Here is a 19,321-nt window from a genome sequence, read left to right as displayed (position 1 = left end):
GTAAAACCTGGGAACCAGGTGGTCCTGTTTGCACTACGTGCCATGAAGAATTCAGCCATGCGAAAGCATGGTTCCTTCCCTTCTTACCTCCAATCGAAGGTAGTTAGAACCACTTACGTGTGATCAGGGGAGGCCCTGGCTGGAAACAAGGAGGAATTGCCTTTATATGTGGGCTGAAAAGAAGAAATTGAGGGGGTATTTTTCCTCCCCACCTGCCCTGATTTTGCTGGGGAAACCTTATTAGGTTGTTATAGTCTCAGCAGATAAATCTGAGAATTCATTTTTATTTATATGTGTTTTCTCGGCATTTCCTCTGATAGACTTGAGTTGTAAAGAGAGTTATAAATGCTGTTTCTGCGGGCTCTTTTTACTGCACTGTATCTGTGTTATTTCAGAGGGGCCCACTGAGACTTGATTGCAGAAGGTCTTGTTGTTGGATAGAGGTCTGCTCCGTGTTAGCTGCAGCGCAGAGAGTTCTTGACGGGCATTCTGGAGCAGCTCCAATTACCCAGAGCGGCCAGGGAAAGCAGCACACTGTGGACACAGCTCAGCTCAGTCACTTCTACGCACTCAGTATCTGTGGAGTTGTTCATTCATTCATGTATTTAATAGGAGTATGAATACAAATCTAAATAGAAACATATTGTATATGTCTGCCTGTATACACATAATATACTTATATACACACACATACACATACATGTCATATTATGATATGACCCAAACTGTTTCACGATCCAAACTATTTTAAACATGTGGGACACAATACAGAACAAAAACAAATAAAAACACTCTCTCCTCCTGGAGCTTACATTATTATAGAAGTTGGGTGTAGAAGTAATACACTATCATAAACTATTATATCAATTGATTGATACATAATATAATTTCAGATAGAGATGATTGCAGTAAGAAATAATGCAGAGTGGTGGCTTGAAGAGTGATGATGAGGAGAGAGAGGTGGAGGGGGCAGGAGGCTGTTTAAGTTGGAGCAGCCAGAGTAGGCTTCCCTGAGGACCTGAAATTTTCCCGGAAACCCGGGAACTGAGAGAGCAAGCTGTGCAAAAGAATGTTCTAAGCAGAAGGCAGAACCAGTAGAAAGGCTCTGGTGTGGGAACTGGCTTGATGTTTTTTAATCGCAACAAGATGGCCACAATGGCAACAGTGCAGTGACCACCAGGTGGGTCGTAGGAGGAGAGCAGGGGGAGACAGGCAGGGACAAGGTTATGTAGGATGTTGTAAGACCTTGTAACAAATTTTATGGGTTTTGAGCTTTATTCTAATGGTAAATGTTCTGAGCAGGAAAATGACATGAAAACATTTATGATTTTAAAGAATGCTCCGGAACTTGGCTGTAGGGGAGAAAAGTGCCGGCAAGGAACCAGTTCAGAAGCTATGATGTTGATGCAGGTGAGAGATGAGGGCAGTCTGGGGCCAGGTTAGCAGCAATGGGAGTGATGAGTACTTTTTTTTTTTTTGGATGAGGAAAATTAAGCTTAAGTTCTCGACCCAAGATCATAAGGTGGAAAGTTGGTGGAACAGGATGCAAAGCCAGGTCTGTCAGACTATTCTGTTTCCACTGCAGCGTCCCTGAAACCTAAGTTTTACTGCACAGGAATATGCTTATATGAGCAAAGACCAAGCATCCTGGTCAGTTTGAGCTGCTACAGCAAAGCATCACAGATCAGGTGTCTTATAAACAACAGAACTTTATTTTTCACAGGCTTGGGGCTGGAAATCTGAGATCAAGGTGCCATCACCATGAGGTTCTAGTGGGGTCTCTTTTCCAGTTTGCAGACCACCAACTCCTACATTCCCTACATTCTCACGTGGTGGAAAGAGCAGAGAGAGAGTGCTCGGGGGTCCCTTTTTTAAGGGCACTGATTCCATTCATGAGGGTTCCACCCTTGTGACCTACTTACCTCCCAAAGACCCCACCTCTTAATACCAGCACATGGGGTGTTAGGATTTCAACCTATGAATTTTGGGGAGCAAACAAACCCATTCAGTCTGTATGCCAAGGATGATATTCTTTATATATATCATTTCATATCTCATTCTTCCTAAAGGCTTAACGATCACCTATGGACTGATTGAGCTGACAGTGACACAGGTCAGTGTGGGTACTTTTGATTTTTTAAATTGCCTTGATAGAATTTTATTCATTTCCTCTCCTTTCCTCCGTCTCTCTCCCTCCCTCTTTCCCTCTCTCTCATGAAGAAATAGTGCCATGTTTTGTCTGAAAAACCTCTTCCACTTTAGCTTTAACCCTGCGTCTCAGGAATGGAGCCCTCAGAGTTGGCAGATCCTTGCCCCTTTGGCCGACGTGGCTCCTCAATGTTGCGCACATTGGCGAAGCTGTACCTTAACGGTTCCTCACGGTGCATGGTGCCAACAGCTCACAGATCAAGTGCTCCCTGAACAGTAGTATTCCCTGACATGATGGATCATTATAGTTTCATTACAGTCTTTTGAGTCAATGACGTGGGAAGAATGGGCTATCCTTTTCCGCCCCTTGGGAAGAGAGCTATTTTGGCTCCCAGTGGAACCACCTGCCATTTTATCCATGTCCGCCATTTTAGAGTTTCTCTCTCAGGCTCTAGTACCTGCACTGGGCTCTCGCACACAAGGAGCCACATTTTTTATGATTTTCAGTGATATAACAATTACCTTAGCATTTTCCAGTGCATTTATGGTGTGAGGAAAGAGCACCAAACTGATAAATCAGAATAGCTAGCAGCTGGTTGGGAGTCTGGTCATGCCATTTGCTCTGTGATTTTAGGAGAGTAACTATTTAATATTGTTATTAAAGTTATTCCTACTCCCTTTAAATTCTGATTTAGAAAAATTCTACAAGCATTGATGTTGTTAATATTTTTATCTATGTTCTGTCATTTAGAAAAGAGGGATGTTGAAATCCCTGTATTTGACTGTAGATTTGTCTATATGTCCCTTTAGTTCTGTCAATTTTTGCCTTGTAAAACTTTTTGAAGCTCCTTATTAGTTTAATACAGAGTATGATCATTACACCGTCTTGATTAATGTAATCTTTAACCATTGTTAAATGCATTTGCTTAGTAATGTTCTTTCCTTTTGAAGTATACTTTGAAGACTATTAATAGAATCACATTTTTTTCTGTCAAAGTTTTTACAATGTATTTTTTTCTATCCTTTTATCATCAGCCTGTTTGAAGTTTCTTGCTAATAACCGGTAACCAGGTCTTGCTTTGTATCCAATTTTACAACTTCTGCCTTTTAATTGGTTTGCTTAGTCTCTTTATTTTTAATATAAAGATATATGTTTGGGCTCAATTCTACTGTATTTCCTATTTGTTTTCTATTTATCCCATTTACTTTTTGTTTCTCTGCATCTCAGTCCTTTCTTCTGTTTTTGACTGTTTAGTATTTGGTATCTTTAAGTTTTTGAATGTACCTCGTTGACTTGTTATAGCTCACATTTTTCAGTGGTTGCTCTAGATATTATAACATGCACGCTAACATTTCACCTTTTTCTTCAAACAAAATTATACAACCATATGAAAAATGTAAGATTCCTATAATAGTATATTTACATTTTACCTCTCCCACTCCGAGTCAGGACGAAGGTGAAGTGAGTGAGGTACAGACATGACCCTGAGGGTGAGCGCCTCCTTCAGTTTTGCGTCCTAGGTGCCTCACTCCCCTCGCCCTGGTCTCAGCCCTCCTCTCACCCTGACTGTCTGATAGTTTATGCTACAGGCCTACAAATTGCTATTATATTAATTTTAAACACTCAATGGTCTTTAAAGAAATTATAAAAACACATAATTGTGTGTGTGTGCAAATAAAAAGGTATATTGGCCCTTTTGTTACTTTTTAGTATTTCCTGAGATCTGACTTTCGTATGGTATCTTTTAGCATTTTTGTGGTTTAGGTCAGGTGTAGACAAATGTTCTCACCTTTCATCCATCTGAAAGTGTCTTTATTTTGCTTTCCTTTTTTTTTTTTGCGGTGTGCCGGCCTCTCACTGTTGCGGCCTCTCCCCTTGCGGAGCACAGGCTCCGGACGCGCAGGCTCAGTGGCCATGGCTCATGGGCCCAGCCGCTCCGCGGCATGTGGGATCTTCCCAGACCGGGGCACGAACCCGTGTCCCCTGCATCGGCAGGCGGACTCTCAACCACTGCGCCACCAGGGAAGCCCCTGATTTCCTTTTTGAAGAGTAATTTCGCTATATAAAAAATTCTGAGTTGATTTTTTTTTTCTTTCAGCACTTTAAAGATCTCACAGTTTGACTATAAAATATGTATGTGTGATTTCCTTTGTATTTATATTGTCTGTGATTTGCTGAGCTTCTTGGTTCTGTGAGTTGATTTTTTTTCAAAAATTTTGAAAAATTATTGGAAACTCTCCAATTCTCTATCTTCTTTCCTCTGATACACCAATTACATGTGTTATATTATTAATTTTGTTCCAAAGGTCTTGGATGCTAGAACTCATTTTTACTGAATCTCTTTTTCTCTTTGTGTTTTATGTTGAGAAATGTCTATTGACCTGTCTTCTGGTTCAGTGATCCTGTCCTTGATGTACTCAGATTGTTTTGAAGCCCATGAAATAATATCATATTTTTTATTTCTAGCATTTCACTTAATCCTTTTATTAATTTCACCTCCCTCCTGAAATTCTCCATCAGTTCATACATGTGAACTTTTCCCACTAGATCTTTTAATATATTTTTTCATACTTATTTTGAAATCATAATGTGCTAATTCCAACATTAAAGCCAACACAGACCTGCTTCTATTGACTAATTTCTCTCTAGGTCATGAGTCATATGTTCTTACATTTTTCATATGTTCCTAATTTTTAATCACTTGCCAGACATTCTGTACAAAATACAGCAGCTAAGGAAATAGATGGTATTTACCTCCAGGAGAGGGTACACCCTTTCTTCCATCAGGCCACTCATGAGTTGGCCTGAGTCAAACTACTCTGAAGTTGAACTGAGTTTGGCTACTGTGTGGAGAATGAAGTTAGGATTGCAGGAGCATGAGAGTGGCATCAGGAAGGCCATGTGGAAGGCTTTTCTGTTCCCCAGAAAAAGAGCGAATGGTGGCTGAAACCAGGGTGTTAGCAGTGGAGAGGACAGTGGTCCAATTTTAGGCATGAACAAGTGTGGGCAGAAATGAGGGCACACTGTGAGTACAAAGCATCCCTAACCTGGGACAGAACAGATGTGCAAGTGAGAAGGATGGAAGGACTGAGGAATGATGACCTCAGGGTTTACCGGCTGGCTCTGCCTCTTCAGGACTGATCACATGGCAAACACATCACCCATTTCTCCCACAAGCCCAAACACAAAAGATGGCACATAGTAGGTGTACACAAAAAAAAGCCTACTGAATCACACAAATTCCGCCTGATCTGCCATATCTTTCAAGCCTACCTCAGTGGTCCCTGAGCTCTCTTGGACTAGTCCCATCTACCAGTAGCTTGCTGTAAATAAAAGATGTAAAATTATTTCAGGGGCAGCAGAGTGATTTTAATATCCTGTGATATTAATATCCTGTCAAAGACGCTGCCACCCAGTGAAACTCTATGGCTTGCTTTACTTAATTCTGTAAGAAGAAAAGCCACAGTGGCCTTGATGAATCCTCACCTGTAGTTCTGAGACGTGTAAATATTTCAAACCCCTTGTGCACACCGTAATCCTGCCCAGTAAGTAGCAAATAGTTCTCAGTATTTTCTTTGTTCAAACTGCATTATACATTTCTGGACTTACAGATCATAACTCTGCTACCTATGCATGACAGGCAGGAAGATTAGCACAGAAAGGAACTGATAAAAATGTTTGCAGAGAGACATGTTCATTCTTAGCAAGACAGAGGGCGTTTGGGTCATGGTTATGAGTGTCCAAAGATGGGGGGTGGGGGGCAGGTGGAAACTAGATTTGAGCGTACAGGGTCTGGAATTACTGAGCTGCTTTAAGTTACAATATATCCTTGGCTTTCCTCCGTTTACTGTCTCCTTACTAGGCAGGCTCTCTGTGAATGCCTCAAGCCACAGGGCTTTCCCTCCTCATTTTCTTTCCAAGTATTAGCAAATTACCCAAGGAAGGGCAGTTACTGGGCTCATGACAAAACTCCTTTAAAACCAGCCAAGCCACACTCTGAAGGAACTGCCACCTCTCTTACAATCAAAACCAGCGTCTTCAAAGCTATCCATGTGAAGCATCATTATTTGGGAGGTCTAGCTTCTGTCTGTCTCTGCTTCCACACTGGCCTCGGGGCAGGGTCAGTGTTGCTTTTTTAAGCCTCTAAGACCAAGAATGGACATTCAGTATAACCACTTACGTAGTGGAACAAGGCTGACACATTTAAGTGAGAGTTTACTAAAGGCTTGGTGTTAATCAAAAAATGAACACCAAAAGTCATGTACCACTCAATAATCTGATTTTCGAGGTGTGGCTTGCTTTCTAGGGCTTACAGGCTATGTTTTTCTCACTATTCACAGACTCCCTCTCATGTGGGGTTATTTCTACACTGTCTCCCCAGAGCCTAAATACCTAAGGTCCTGGCAGTCTGGACCTAAAAGATGAGGGCACAAATCCAAAGAGACAGGCAGGATCTTTGTCTCCCATCTGCTGAAGGATTCTTTTCTGAAGCCAGGGTTATGTCGTGCAGTTCTGTCCTCATTTGTGCAAACTATTCTCATTCTTCACCAAAATTAGGTTCTTTCAACGCAAGGTTATCTAGAAAAACACAGAGGAAACCCAAAATTTTCCCTAGAGCTACCACAGATGCTGCAAGGACCAGGATTGAGAGTGAGTCTGGACCCCCTAAGAGTGGTTCCCTTTAATGAAATCTGCCCACATACTCATAACTCCCCACAGTGACTAATATCTAATGAGTACCAGTGATGGAGTCCATGTCCTCCAGATGAAGACACACTGGTGTCTAACGATGCTGGATTTGTGAGTTGCTGAAAGAATGGTACCACACACCTTAGGGAACCGTGGGACCTTCGGTAAGATGGTGTTAGGAGGCACTAGTTACAGGATTTGGACTTGTGTTAGGTGATTTGGGGAAAGTTCAAGGGATTTTCTCTGTTGTGTCTTGCTGTCAGGAGCTTGGAGTAATACAATGATTGGATGCCAATAATTTTTAATCTAGGCAGTAGGAGGAATGAAGTGGCTCACAGCTAAAAGCTAAGAGCTGTCACAACTACACAACTACTCCTTTTTTTTTTTTTTTTTTTTAAGTCCCCTCTTTTGGATGAGGGTAGATCAGATTGGGCTGTAGGCATTTATTCAGGGTATCCAGATCTTCATCGTTGCCATCTTCTGCTGATCATGAATGTTTTAGAGAATGTTTTTTTGGTAATTGGGCTGGAATTCATTCCTCCTGTTTCTTGGTTGCAGGATAAATCATTGAATCATCTGGTATAAAAATGACTTTGTAGTTGCATTTAAGGGTCTGAACAAGAGGCACTGGCCAATCGTAACACAAGGGATTACCAGAAACAAAATGGCTATCTGTTCTTTTAGGAGATCCTAAAGCCAGGAGCTTAGATTACCAAACCCAGGCTACGAGAACACGTCTCAAATCCCAGCTAGGGTTGTTCTAGAAAGCCAGACGGCTTTTTCTTTTATCTTAGCCACAGACTGTTCTACTTGCCTGGCTATATTTATATAGGTGCAGCAAGACGTGTTTCTAGGTCAGACTCCTTCTTGGCTAGCTGAAAGAACACGTGGCTACATGATCCTTCACCACAACTTTTGTTTGTCAAGTCTTCAGGGAAGCTGCTGTGCCATGGATGACTTTTGCGTGGGTCAGAGATGACTTCTGAATCTTTTTCCCAGCTATAGTATTATTCCTGTCATAGGAACTCAAGCTCCCTATCAATTAGAGCTCAAGGTGAATCCTTTTTGGTCCATGATGTGGTCATGAAGAGGACCAGTTAAGTTAGCTGTATCAACATGAGTGATCTTATCCAAGAAATCTCTCTAGACTTTTCTGTAATTCCAGTCTGTGCTTGTATAAACACTTTTCCTTTAAAAACGCACACCTGTCACTCGGCACAAGCCACAGGACTGGTTGATCTTGAAAAAGCTAAAAACATGAGTTGGCACCCAACCAAAACCCTTCTGTTGCCTCTTTAGAGAGACAGGAAAGCATAAAACAATGCATTTCATTTTGAAAGAAAGGAAAGAGAATGGACTATTTGAGCACCTACTCTGTGCTACCTGCGAAGATAATTTGAATCATTTATTTTAATTCTCCCAACAACTTTATGAGGCTCAAGTGCTAGATTTTCAGGAAAAAGTAGGCAGAATGGACTCTGCTCCTTGTGTCTGCCCTGTAAATTATGCCTCTGTCGTTTGGAAGCAGCACTCGTAATAATTCCCTTTGGGAAATTAACCTTCTCCTTGTCCATGGGATTCTGATGGAGTTCATCTCACCCGTTACTGCTAAGGGTGGGTGTACAGTCCAGAACTGACCCATCAGAGTGGCTGGTTTGATGTGGCACATGAGACCCAATTTGGTGTAATCAGAGTGAATCTTGGAAATGTCTTTTCAAGCAAGTAAGACGGGACTTTTTCCTTGTGGAATTCTAGGCAATAGGGATAATGTACATGTGGAGATACCAGAGGTCACCATCTCAGAAGCCCTCTGGAGAAAAACAAAGGAGCACAAAGCAGTGATGGAGAAAGTGTGGCACTAAATCATCTGAATATATGTGAATATGAAGACAGCTGTGCTTGAAGCCATTTTCCACCTGACTTCTCAGTCCTGCAAGCCAGTGAAACTTTTGTTTTCCCTTCAGCAATTTGGGTCAGGTCTTTTTCTCACTGAAAACCTGTAACCATGGAGTTGTTATAGGGGGTGGTGAGGAGGGTCGACATGGTGCAATTTCTTGCCTAAATTGAAGCTACTATTAGGACAACTAGAGTCTGACAAATTAGTTTGACTCAGAGGTCCATGCTCTGCCCATGCCTGGCGACACAGAGAGTGGAGTGGGTGCTCGGAAAACGCAGGTGAAAAGGAAGCGTCATGAAGAAGACATGAAGGATTGGTAAAGCTTTGATAAACTATGGTGAGTAGAATGTCCTTTGGCATTTTTTATTGTGCTATACTGTCCCTGGTGATCACAATCAAACTTGTCTCTCTCTCTGGCAGGAACACCATTCTAAGGATAAAGGCAAGCATCATCAATAAACTGGGAGGCAAGCCACACTGCGCACGCGTTTAGCAATCCCTGGATTTTGAGATGGTCAGGCCTATTCAAGAGTCACTTTCTTTTTTAAAAAAATTATTTATTTATTTATGGCTGTGCTGGGTCTTCGTTTCTGGGCGAGGGCTTTCTCTAGTTGTGGCAAGCAGGGCCCCACACTTCATCGCGGTGCACGGGCCTCTCACTATCGCAGCCTCTCTTGTTGCGGAGCACAGGCTCCAGACGCGCAGGCTCAGTAGTTGTGGCTCACGGGCCTAGTTGCTCCGCAGCATGTGTGATCCTCCCAGGCCAGGGCTCGAACCCGTGTCTCCTGCACTGGCAGGCAGATTCTCAACCACTGCACCACCAGGGAAGCCCAAGAGTCACTTTTTTTAAGAAAAATTGGAATCATCTCAAGGGGAAATACAGTTATCACAGACTGACAAGCTCCCCACTAATTATGTTAATCTTACTCTATATCCCTAGTATTTAGCGTGGTGCCTGATATATAGAAGATCCTCAATAAATATTTGTTTAGTGAATGTATAGGTAATTAATTCTACCTGGGGCATAACCTCCAAAGACCTCTTGCTCAGCTGTTTGCTCTCAATTTCCTGAGTCCAGCAGCTCCTTTCACTGATAAATGGTCTCATTGTTCCTTCAACTGTAGATCAAAGAACATCTGTCCTACAGGAAAGCAAAGTCAGTCTCCTAACAGTCTGGGTTTCCATTATGCTCCCAAGAGCAAGTTTGGATCACTCCCTAAAATGCTAAGGATAACAATATGCTCTCCCTTCATGATGCGAACGGGGAGGGCAGCAGACAAAATATAAATAACGACCTGAAAGCCAGGTAATTTAGAATTACTTCATAGCTGATGAGCCATTATTCCTCCCTATCATCAATGCCTCTAAAACAGGCTCTCCTATCACCTTGTCCAACCTCCATCATAAAATTAATTACCTCTGGATAGACCCCATTTAATTGTTCATAAAATTGATCTTACTTCTCAGATTTTATGGCAACTAGTATGCCATCGACAAAAGTGCCTAGAATAAATGGGATGCTCGTTATCTCCCTTGAAATAAAATAAAATAAACCCATGATGGATGCAGGCGCATTTGACACCTGTGTCTCTTGTACTGTAATGGATAATTGCACAGCACCCCAGAGATCTCTGCTGGAAGGCTTCTTCACTTTCAAAAAATAGTAAAAAGGCATGTTCTTTCAATTAGAAAATTCAACGCATTTCATTTTTAAAAAGTGCTCTCGTTAATGCATTTGTTTGTCTCTCTGTTTATTCAGTTATTCAATCCAGAAGGAGTGTGGTTACAGAAAGAATGTGCAACTTGGAATGAGAAGAACCTGGATTCCAATCTTACTTCCTCCGTGTAATAACCATTTACCTCAGAAAAATTACCTTTTCTCAACTATGGGTTTATCCTCGGCAGATTAAGCATCATGATATTTATTTCATAGGCTGTTGTTAGGTTTAAGGGAGATGATGAATACAGAACACCTAATAAAGCCCCTGGTCCAAAGAAGACATTTAATCAATGTTAGATGCTATTATATGACAATCATTGCTATTAATAAACCAACCAGGAAGCAAACATGCATTCAGTGAGGCAGCATGATAGAAAGAGGATGGATTTCGGTAGATCAGTGCTTAGATTCTGTGATTTATAATCTATATATCCTTAAGTGAGTTACTTAATCTCTCTTATCATCCACATCCTAAAATGTTAAGTGGGAATTTTAACATTTAACTTGCAGGATCAGAAGAGATGGTGGATGAGAGTGAGTCCAGAGCAGTGCTTGTTGTAGAGACCCTGCATGTACAGTAGCCCTGGCTTCGGCCTCATACTTCTCCTCCTGTGTCCATTCTGAGTGGCGCTGCTGAGGCTCCTAATATGCACCTGGAGTTTACTTAACTTGCTGAAGGTCTGGGCAGAAGGGCAGGACTCTGACCCGCGGCGAAGATCCGCGATGCCTGCAGCTGAACGGAGCTCGTGAATCTGATGTTTCCTCTGCATTCTTGGTAAGAACTGGTCCAGGAGGCTGGCCTGGTCAAGCGTCCACCCCTAGGTTGCTGGCCCAGGGAACATTTTCTTCCCTTTTGTCTGAAGCCCCACACCCTGTTTCTCAGCTCTTCAAACTACATGTTTCAGTTAATGGAAGTTATTTCTGTTCTAAGATCACCTTCTCTCTCTTAGCTCAAACTCTTACCCATGTGGTTCCATCTGTCTGGAACACAACGCTCTGCTTCCATTTCTATGTCCTTTCACGTAGATGTTCCTGTTCACCCCGTAGTTTAGAGTATGTGCTGTTTCCTCTAAACTTGGATCTTCTCCTAACCCCCAGGTCTGGGTTAGATGCCCTTCTTTATCTGCTTGTTATTCCCTTCCCATAATGCTTGCTGTGCTCCCTGTTCGTCTAGCTTTAATTTATAAACAAACTGTGTGAACGTACATGTCTCTCCTATTCATCCCTCTATGTTCAGTGTGGGCTTTCAGTAAAGACGTGTTGAAATGTTGGATAAACTATAGGCCAATATGGGAAGTTCTTAGGTCAGAGACCAGGTGATGAATCTTTGAAGGGTACCTCACTTAGCTCAGCCCAAACCAGATAATCCAAAAGCCTTGGTCAAGTGAGTCAAGGGAAATATCCCAGCTGAAGAGCCAGAGGTCAGAGAAGCTAAAGAGAGGTAGAGCAGGAAAAGCAATGGAAGCACCGGGGAGAAAAGACTTAGGCGGGATGTGGACCTCTGCTACTCATATTACAAAGTCTCCTGTTGGTTGTGCTGAGGGGCAGATAGGGCAAGTCTTAGAGGTTTTACATCAAGGGCTCGAACAAGGGGCTGAGAAGGAAAAAGAAATAGCTTCCTATTGGCATTTTCCACATATTTCCACAGGAAGTAAATACACAGTGTATTTTATCAAGGACATTCATTACAGAGAAAAGATGGTTTTGTGACTGAGTTTGGAATTTTCATTATCTGAGTTAAGCCATGTTAACTATAATATTGCCAGACATCTTAGAATCTTTACAATGCTAACATGAATTTCTAAGCTTAGACCATTTTCCAAACTACACAACCATATCATCTTTTTTTTTAAAGGATAATTTCATTGAGCTTGTATCCCACGAGGCATTGGTTTAGAAAACACAGTTTTTTACCATTCTTCGTGGTTTGTATTATTTTTACGGCTTCTATCATTTCAGGTGTTTATTTATACTTGCCTTGTTTTTAGAAAAGATCTAAAGCAATCAGTACACTAATGATCATTACAGTTTTGCTTTGTTGGGGGCTTTTTACACTAATGGTTTTGTTTGACCTGGAATTTAAATCCTCCTTCATGAATTCTACTGACTGAATCAGAGGTTATTACTTCCCTCTGGCAAAGAGAAGTAGCGAGAGCTACCTTCAGAAGGTGGAGAGATGAATGAGCATTTGCGGAATCTAGTCTGGGAGCTTTTGATCTAGGATGCCACAGACCCATGGAGACTCAGGGCAGGGCCAGGAAGGAGAATGGACATGACGTGGGAGATTTTGAGTCGCAGTGACTCAAAAACTTGCTTAACCTTCTGGGGTCTCAATTGTATTGAGTGCATGGCTTCAGATAATAATATCTATATCAAAGGTTGTTGAGAAGATTAAACGAAGTGAAGTTGATGGACGCCCTAGCACAGAGCAGCTCTGTGAGTGCTGGGTGTGATGATGATTTGTTCATGGACAGATGCTCATCTCTAAGGTTTCCTTCCATCAGAGTTTTGTGGCTCCTTTCTATTTGGGTCAATCTCTTATTCTTCCCTGAATATTCTCTTTCTCCATTTGCTAGTATAAGGTTTCCTACCTTTTCTCCGAGATGTCCCCAAAACCCTGAGGAAAAGTATAAATTTTGTCTGTACCTGTTCTGCTAAGGTAGTGTTCCTAATTCTTCAGCTAAGACAAGCTAAGTGCGGGGACAGGGATTTAACAAAGCTGCCCCCCCCCCCCCCAGGGAACACCTGTACAATGTGCTGATGGATAGAGACAGCTTTGTGTCTGATTCCTGGCGTGGCGGGAAGAGGGAGGAAGGGGAAGGGACTAGCAGTTTTCTGCATAGAAATAAAAGTAAAATAAAATAGTACATTCTTCCTATGAGCTGCACACACCCAACTGGTCTCAAGCCAGTCACAGAAAGACAAATAGTGCATAATTCTACTTAAATGAGATATCTAAAATGGTCAGACTCAGAGAAGCAGAGAATAGAATGGTGGTTGCCACGGGCTAGGAGGAGGGAGAAATGGGGAATTACTTTTCAGTGGATATAAAGTTTTGTTACACAAGATAAATTCCAGACATCTGCTGTACGGCGCAGTACCTATGGTTAATGATAGGGTATTGTGCACTTCAAACTGTGTTAACCGGGTGGATCTCTTGTTAACGTATTCTTACCAAAGGGGGCAAAACACACAAAAGAGTGCAAGGACATTTTTGGAGGTAATGGATATGTTTAGTACCTTAGCTGTGGTGAGAGTATGCATATACCCAAACTCATCGAAATATATACATTAAATGTGTACAATTTTTGTATATTTCAGCAGAGCTTAAAAAACCCCACAGATACGCTCACATTTGTTCTAATAAAAAATAATATTCCCTCTTCTATATTTCTTGCTAGTGAGGTTGTCTTCCCACTATTTGAGTAAAAATGTTGATCCAGGAAATTCTGACTTTGCATATCTCCCACACTCTGCAGACTTTTCTGCATTAACCCCCACGTGGAAACACGGACCCACCCACTGGAGGACTGTGAAGAGAAAATGTGAAGAGGTGTTAGCAGAGCATCTGGTATATAGTAGGTGCAAAAGAAATGGCAAGTGTTGCTGTTACAAAATGTGTTATAATATAGGATATTATTTTGTATCACATCGGGAGTAGGAAGGTATAGAAGCTATCTGTGCATGGAAAAGAGAAAGAAACAGGGAAATGGTCCCATGGTACCCAGTCTGTGTAACTCAATGTACCTAGGGCTTTACTTCTATTACCAGAAAGTTGAATTTGTAGGACTTGTGGAGTCTAATGAAAACTGCTTCATTGTTTTGCATCTAACTATCTCTCTTTAACCTATTTAGTATTGGCGATCTTTCCTCTGCCCTTGGATGGAAACTCAGTTTCCCGACTTTGTTGGGTATACCTAAAATCCAATGTCTCAAGATAGCAATTGAAAATGTCTAGTCCCAGTGGATTATAACTTGGAAAGTTGAAAGGGGTCTAGTGCTCACTCATATTCAGCTCTCTCCTTCCTGGGCACATAGGAAGACAGCATTTTCCAGCTTCCGGTGCAATTATGCTTGCTACCATGTTGATGAATTCTGGCCATTGGGAGATGGAGAAAAGCCACTTATGCCATGTATACCGTTCCGGGTCACTTTATAAAAGCCCATGTATAACACTCCAGCTCTCTCTTGCTGTGCTTCAGAAGCCCTGGAAGTCATTTGTTGAGGTAGTAATGATGAGATGGAATCTCAGTCAGTGAGGTTCCCTATGTGAATATGTGAAAGCGCACCTCTGCCCCCCAAACCTAGGCATACGCACACCCGCTGTTATAACTGAGATGTGCGGATGAGAAGAAATAAAAAAAATTGTGGTGTGAATTAATTGGAATTGTAGGTTTATTTGTTACCTCCTTATAGCCTCTCCTATCCTGACCAATTTTCTGAACTTGATTTAGTGTTTTTTTTTTTTTTTTTTTGCGGTACGCAGGCCTCTCACTGCTGTGGCCTCTCCCGTTGCGGAGCACAGGCTCCAGACGCGCAGGCTCAGCGGCCATGGCTCACGGGCCCAGGCGCTCCGCGGCATGTGGGATCTTCTCGGACCAGGGCACGAACCCGTGTCCCCTGCATCGGCAGGCGGACTCTCAACCATTGCGCCACCAGGGTAAGCCCAGAACTTGATTTAGTTTTAAATCTTCTGCTCTCTACATGCTGCCAATGGGTTTATGCTGCTCATTTAAAACAAAAGAGGTTGGTATAATCCTCGTACTCTCTTTTCTACCTGGAATTTCTCCTCCTCCAGACTCGTGAAGTAATTTTCTGACCCCATCAAGCAGAGGGTAGGGAGGATAGGGGAATGAGCAAGTTCTTACCTAGTGTTGTCCTAAGATTTTCTTATTTGGCAGATGATGAGAGTTGCCCTTTCCTTTGTGAGTGCCATGGTGAGTTCTTCGGAATCTCCCCTGCTGAGACCCCGCCCCTGCAATTCCTATGATGTGACTTCCTTCCTAAATCTCCTCTGGGCTTCTGTCTTAGCAGAAAACTCCACATCTCATTACTGCTGAGTCTTATCAGCCTGGAAGGTGGCCCTTTGGGGCAGGAGTCCTTTGGAAATTACTCCAAGCTTCCATCCCTACCTCATTTGGTCCCAAAGCCCCACGCCTGTTTGATTGACTCTCAGAAGGAGTGCAATTACTTCCAAGATGTTACTCTCCACCCTTGAAGCCCAAGGTTACTATAACTTTCTCAGGTATAGATCAGCACCCATCCCTGGTTACATATCAAATCTGACTGTGCTCATAAAGCCCTCTTATCAGGCTCCTCCCCCTTCACATTCTCATTGGCCCCAAGGCCTTTCCCCAAAGCCCCCGTTGCAGAGTCCTCCTGGATCACTCCTCCACCTACTTTTTTATATCCACATTTTATGATAGTCATATAACCAATTATTTTTTCCATGGTGTTCTGTCTCCAATTCACTTTGGAATGTAACATCTGTTGAATTCATGCCTCATGAAGCATGAAGAGCACCATTTTAACATTCCTTTACACATATGTTGTCTCATTTAAACTCGATACGTGCCTTGTGAGTTATATTGACCCTTACTTCGTAAGTGAGAAACAGAACTTTCAGGCAGGTTAATCAGGTCACATATGTAATTAGCCAGAGCGTAGGTGCCATGAGGGAAAGGAATCTGTCTTGTTCACTTTTGCATCACTGAATATAGAACAGTACCTGGCACATGGTAAATGCTTAAGAATTTGTCCCATATGAATACATGATATCAGGGATTTACAGATCTGTTGCTGTTTACTCTATACCAGGTTACTCAATCTTGGCACTGCTGATATATGGGGAGAGTTAATTTTTGTTGCGGGGCAGGGGGAGGGCTGTCCGGTGTATTGTAGGGTACTCAGCAGTATCCCTGGCCTCTACCCATGAGATGTCAGTAGTGGCCCTCGCCCTACTTGTGACCACCAAAAGAGCCTTCAGACATTGACAACTGTCACCTGGGAAGTAGTCACAGGGTTGAGAACTGAAACTACACTGGTGTTTTTCCCACGTATGTCTGAGGTCCACGGTGGGTAGGAGGGTATTCTTGGACTTAACTGTATTTTTCAGGTTCCTTGCAATTAGGCATATCCCTGGGACCAGTAAGGAAATTTCTTCAAGGCCTCGTACCTGGGGACTCCTTATGCACGATTCCTCATTCTCTTTTACCCACAGGTTGGCTTATACTGAGATGAACACCAGGTGATTTTGTAAGTTGTATGTTGAAGGCCACTGACATACAAGTTGGAAGAAATTGGATCCTGAATCAGTGCATAGGAGCCAGTTGCACAAGAGAGTTTCCTGGAGAATATCCATCTTTGGAATGTTTCACAGGAAGAGATGAACTTTTATTCTAAGCCACTGAGATCTGAGGATTCGTCACTTACAGCAGCTGGCGTCACCATAACTAACACTCTTCACGGAGATTTACGTAAGTAAAAATACGAGTCGATGAAAAGAAGAAATACTTACTTAATTGTATCTCAGGTGATCCTTGGAGGTGGCAAAACTTGAAAGTGATCCAGTAACGGATCAGTTAGACTCGACAGAGACGAGGATGTGACCACGACCACCGCACCTACCAGGGGTCCTTTTCTACTGAAGACTGTCCTGGTTGACTTCAGAAAACAAGGGAAAATATAATAAAACTCTTTCCTTTGACAGGACCTTAGGGATATAGTTTTGCCATAAAATAATTGAAATCCGTGTCATGCAGGTAGCTGTATTCCATTTTATATTGCGACATAACAGAGTACCACGAATTAGCAACTTGACGTGTCTTCATTACCTCACAATTTCTGTAGGTCAGAAGTCTTGGTATAACTTAACTATACCCTCGGCTCAGGGTCTCCCAAGGCTGAAATCCAGGTGTCAGCCAGGCTGTGTCCTCACCTGGAGGCGCAACTAGAGTAGAATCTACTTCCAAACTCCATCAGGATGTTGGCAGCCTCATTTCCTTGTGTCTGTAGAATTCATGTCAGCTTGTGTCTTCAGAGCCAACAGTAGAAAGACACTAACATCTAGACCCCTGTATAAAGGATCCACGTGATTAGGTCCTTCTCACCCAGGATAAAATCCCCTTTGATTAACTTAAAGTCAATTGATTAGCGACTTTAATAATTACATCTGCAAAATTCCTTCACTTTGCCAAATAGCATAAATCCCAGTCCAATGTGGGTTAGCAAGAGAACTCTGCATTGTTAAAGGTATTTGGGAACCAAACTCTTTCCGTTTTTGGCTCCAGTTACATCCAACTTCTTCAAAATTTCTACATTAAGCCAACAGATGGAAACAGAATTGAAAATTATCTATGGACAATTTATATTTTAATGGGTCAGACCTAAAAGTATAAGTAAATTACTTCAGTTCATATTCCACTGGCTAATTGCTGGGAGGGTGAAAAAGGTAGTCTAGTTTTGGGCCCAAGGAGAAGAGAAAACGTGGAATGGTTTTCAGTTTACCCTTCTGGTCACTGCCCAGAAATCTGTTTCGTTCTTCTGTCACACAGAAAAGCTCTCATACCCTCCGCAGTAGAGCCAAGCCAGGTTTCTTCTGTCCCACTGCATTCAGCTCAAAGTCGGGTAGATGCTTAGCGCCCCAGTGGTTCCCCATGGATATGTCTCCTCATGGTTCAATAATTTACAAATAAAAAGGAAGTTGTCTGTTTCCCCATCCTCCTCCTATGCAAAGAAATTCTCAGTCAGAAAATGGTAGAATGGGAGGCTACAGCAGCCACTGGTCTGTATCTTCGAAGTCCTGCAGGGCAGGCTTTAAGAAGGTCCTCTAACTTGAAAATTGGTGACGTTTCTTAGTTAAATCCTCCTCTGATGTTTGGGAGAATACTCATTGCCCCTCGTTCTCCATGGATTTTTTGCTCTATTCTCTGGGAGTTCTATTCTTGTTCATTATCCTCCAGGGTGCATTATTATAGGTCTGCAAAGTTTCTGTAACCCTGTAAAGCCCACTTCTGCAGGTGCAAGTATGGTATGGAGTCTCAAAGGCCCTTTTAGGTCTCAAAGAGTCAGAGAACCTTTGGTAGTGTTTTGACAATGTAATTTACCCCCAAACTTAGGAAGCTTCTGATCTGTTTCTCTCCAGTCAGTTACACGTGGCCAGTCATCACAACCCAGACACAATTCTGAAGCTTGATACACTTTGCTGCTTCCTTTTTTATGTCTCCTATCCTTCACTTAATGGGTTGACAGTATGAGGCACCTTGTGTAAAGCTTCTCAGAAGGTCTTGTGACGACGGGGCCCCTGACACCCACAGGAGTGGCCAATATTCTTAAATTGGATTTTCCTCCTTCCCTGCTTGGCTTTCCTAGTCTTTCATTCTTTTTCAGATAAGACACGTGGACATACAACATTGTCTTGGGCTCTGTTTTCAAGACAGCTAGGCTGAGACACTACTACTTTATGCAGAATGGCTGAGTCTCTATGTGTCTTTGTCAGTCCAAGCTTTTCCAACCTTGTTTCCTACTGTTGAGAGCCTAGAATACTCATTGTGCCAACTTTTTGATGTCTCACATTTCTGAACTGTCTCTTATCTCTTTCTTTTTCCTCTTACATAAAAGCCAACCATTGACCAAGCTCTTCACTTTTTTTTAATCCTTTCCTAATGTCAGCCACTCACACTGACCCCTTCTAGCTACTTTCTCTAGGGCTTATGGGCTCAGCCATCCCATGGTCTGCCCCAAGTTAGAGCAAGTAGTATTTTTCCTTGAAAGCTTTATTGAGATAATTGTAGATTCGCATATAATTGTAATAAAAATCAATACTACATAGATATCCCTTGACTACTTTTCCCAGTTTCTCTCTGTA

General features: G+C 42.3%; 1 protein-coding gene and 2 long non-coding RNA genes across 14 annotated transcripts in view; 2 read left to right on the top strand and 1 right to left on the bottom strand.

Moving 5' to 3' along the window:
• Positions 1 to 9,329, top strand: part of LOC307176255 (uncharacterized protein) — a 321,330-nt gene extending 312,001 nt beyond the window's left edge. For 10 of the 12 annotated variants that reach the window (XR_013824654.1, XR_013824655.1, XR_013824656.1 and 7 more), the window contains 3 exons: positions 1,336 to 1,410; positions 2,070 to 2,113; positions 6,707 to 9,329. Coding sequence is in view for 1 of the 12 variants with exons in the window: in XM_079902182.1 (XP_079758308.1) it covers positions 1,336 to 1,410; positions 2,070 to 2,075 (81 nt within the window). In the remaining 11 variants the exon portion in view is untranslated. The remainder of the gene's footprint in view (positions 1 to 1,335; positions 1,411 to 2,069; positions 2,114 to 6,706) is intronic. The other 2 variants (XR_013824661.1, XR_013824663.1) reach the window with 2 other exon arrangements.
• The window catches only part of LOC307176257, a 126,022-nt gene that overhangs the window by 16,470 nt on the left and 90,231 nt on the right, over positions 1 to 19,321 (bottom strand). The window lies entirely within an intron of this gene.
• LOC307176256 lies at positions 9,410 to 16,806 on the top strand. The gene is made up of 3 exons (XR_013824665.1): positions 9,410 to 11,230; positions 13,935 to 15,115; positions 16,676 to 16,806. It is a non-coding gene; the product is annotated as an uncharacterized lncRNA (long non-coding RNA).

The sequence above is a fragment of the Stenella coeruleoalba genome, assembly GCF_951394435.1.
Source record: "Stenella coeruleoalba genome assembly, chromosome: 17".
NCBI classification, from domain to species: domain Eukaryota; kingdom Metazoa; phylum Chordata; class Mammalia; order Artiodactyla; family Delphinidae; genus Stenella; species Stenella coeruleoalba.
Note: the sequence above shows the minus strand (reverse complement) of the source record. Positions and strands in the feature narration are given on the sequence as shown.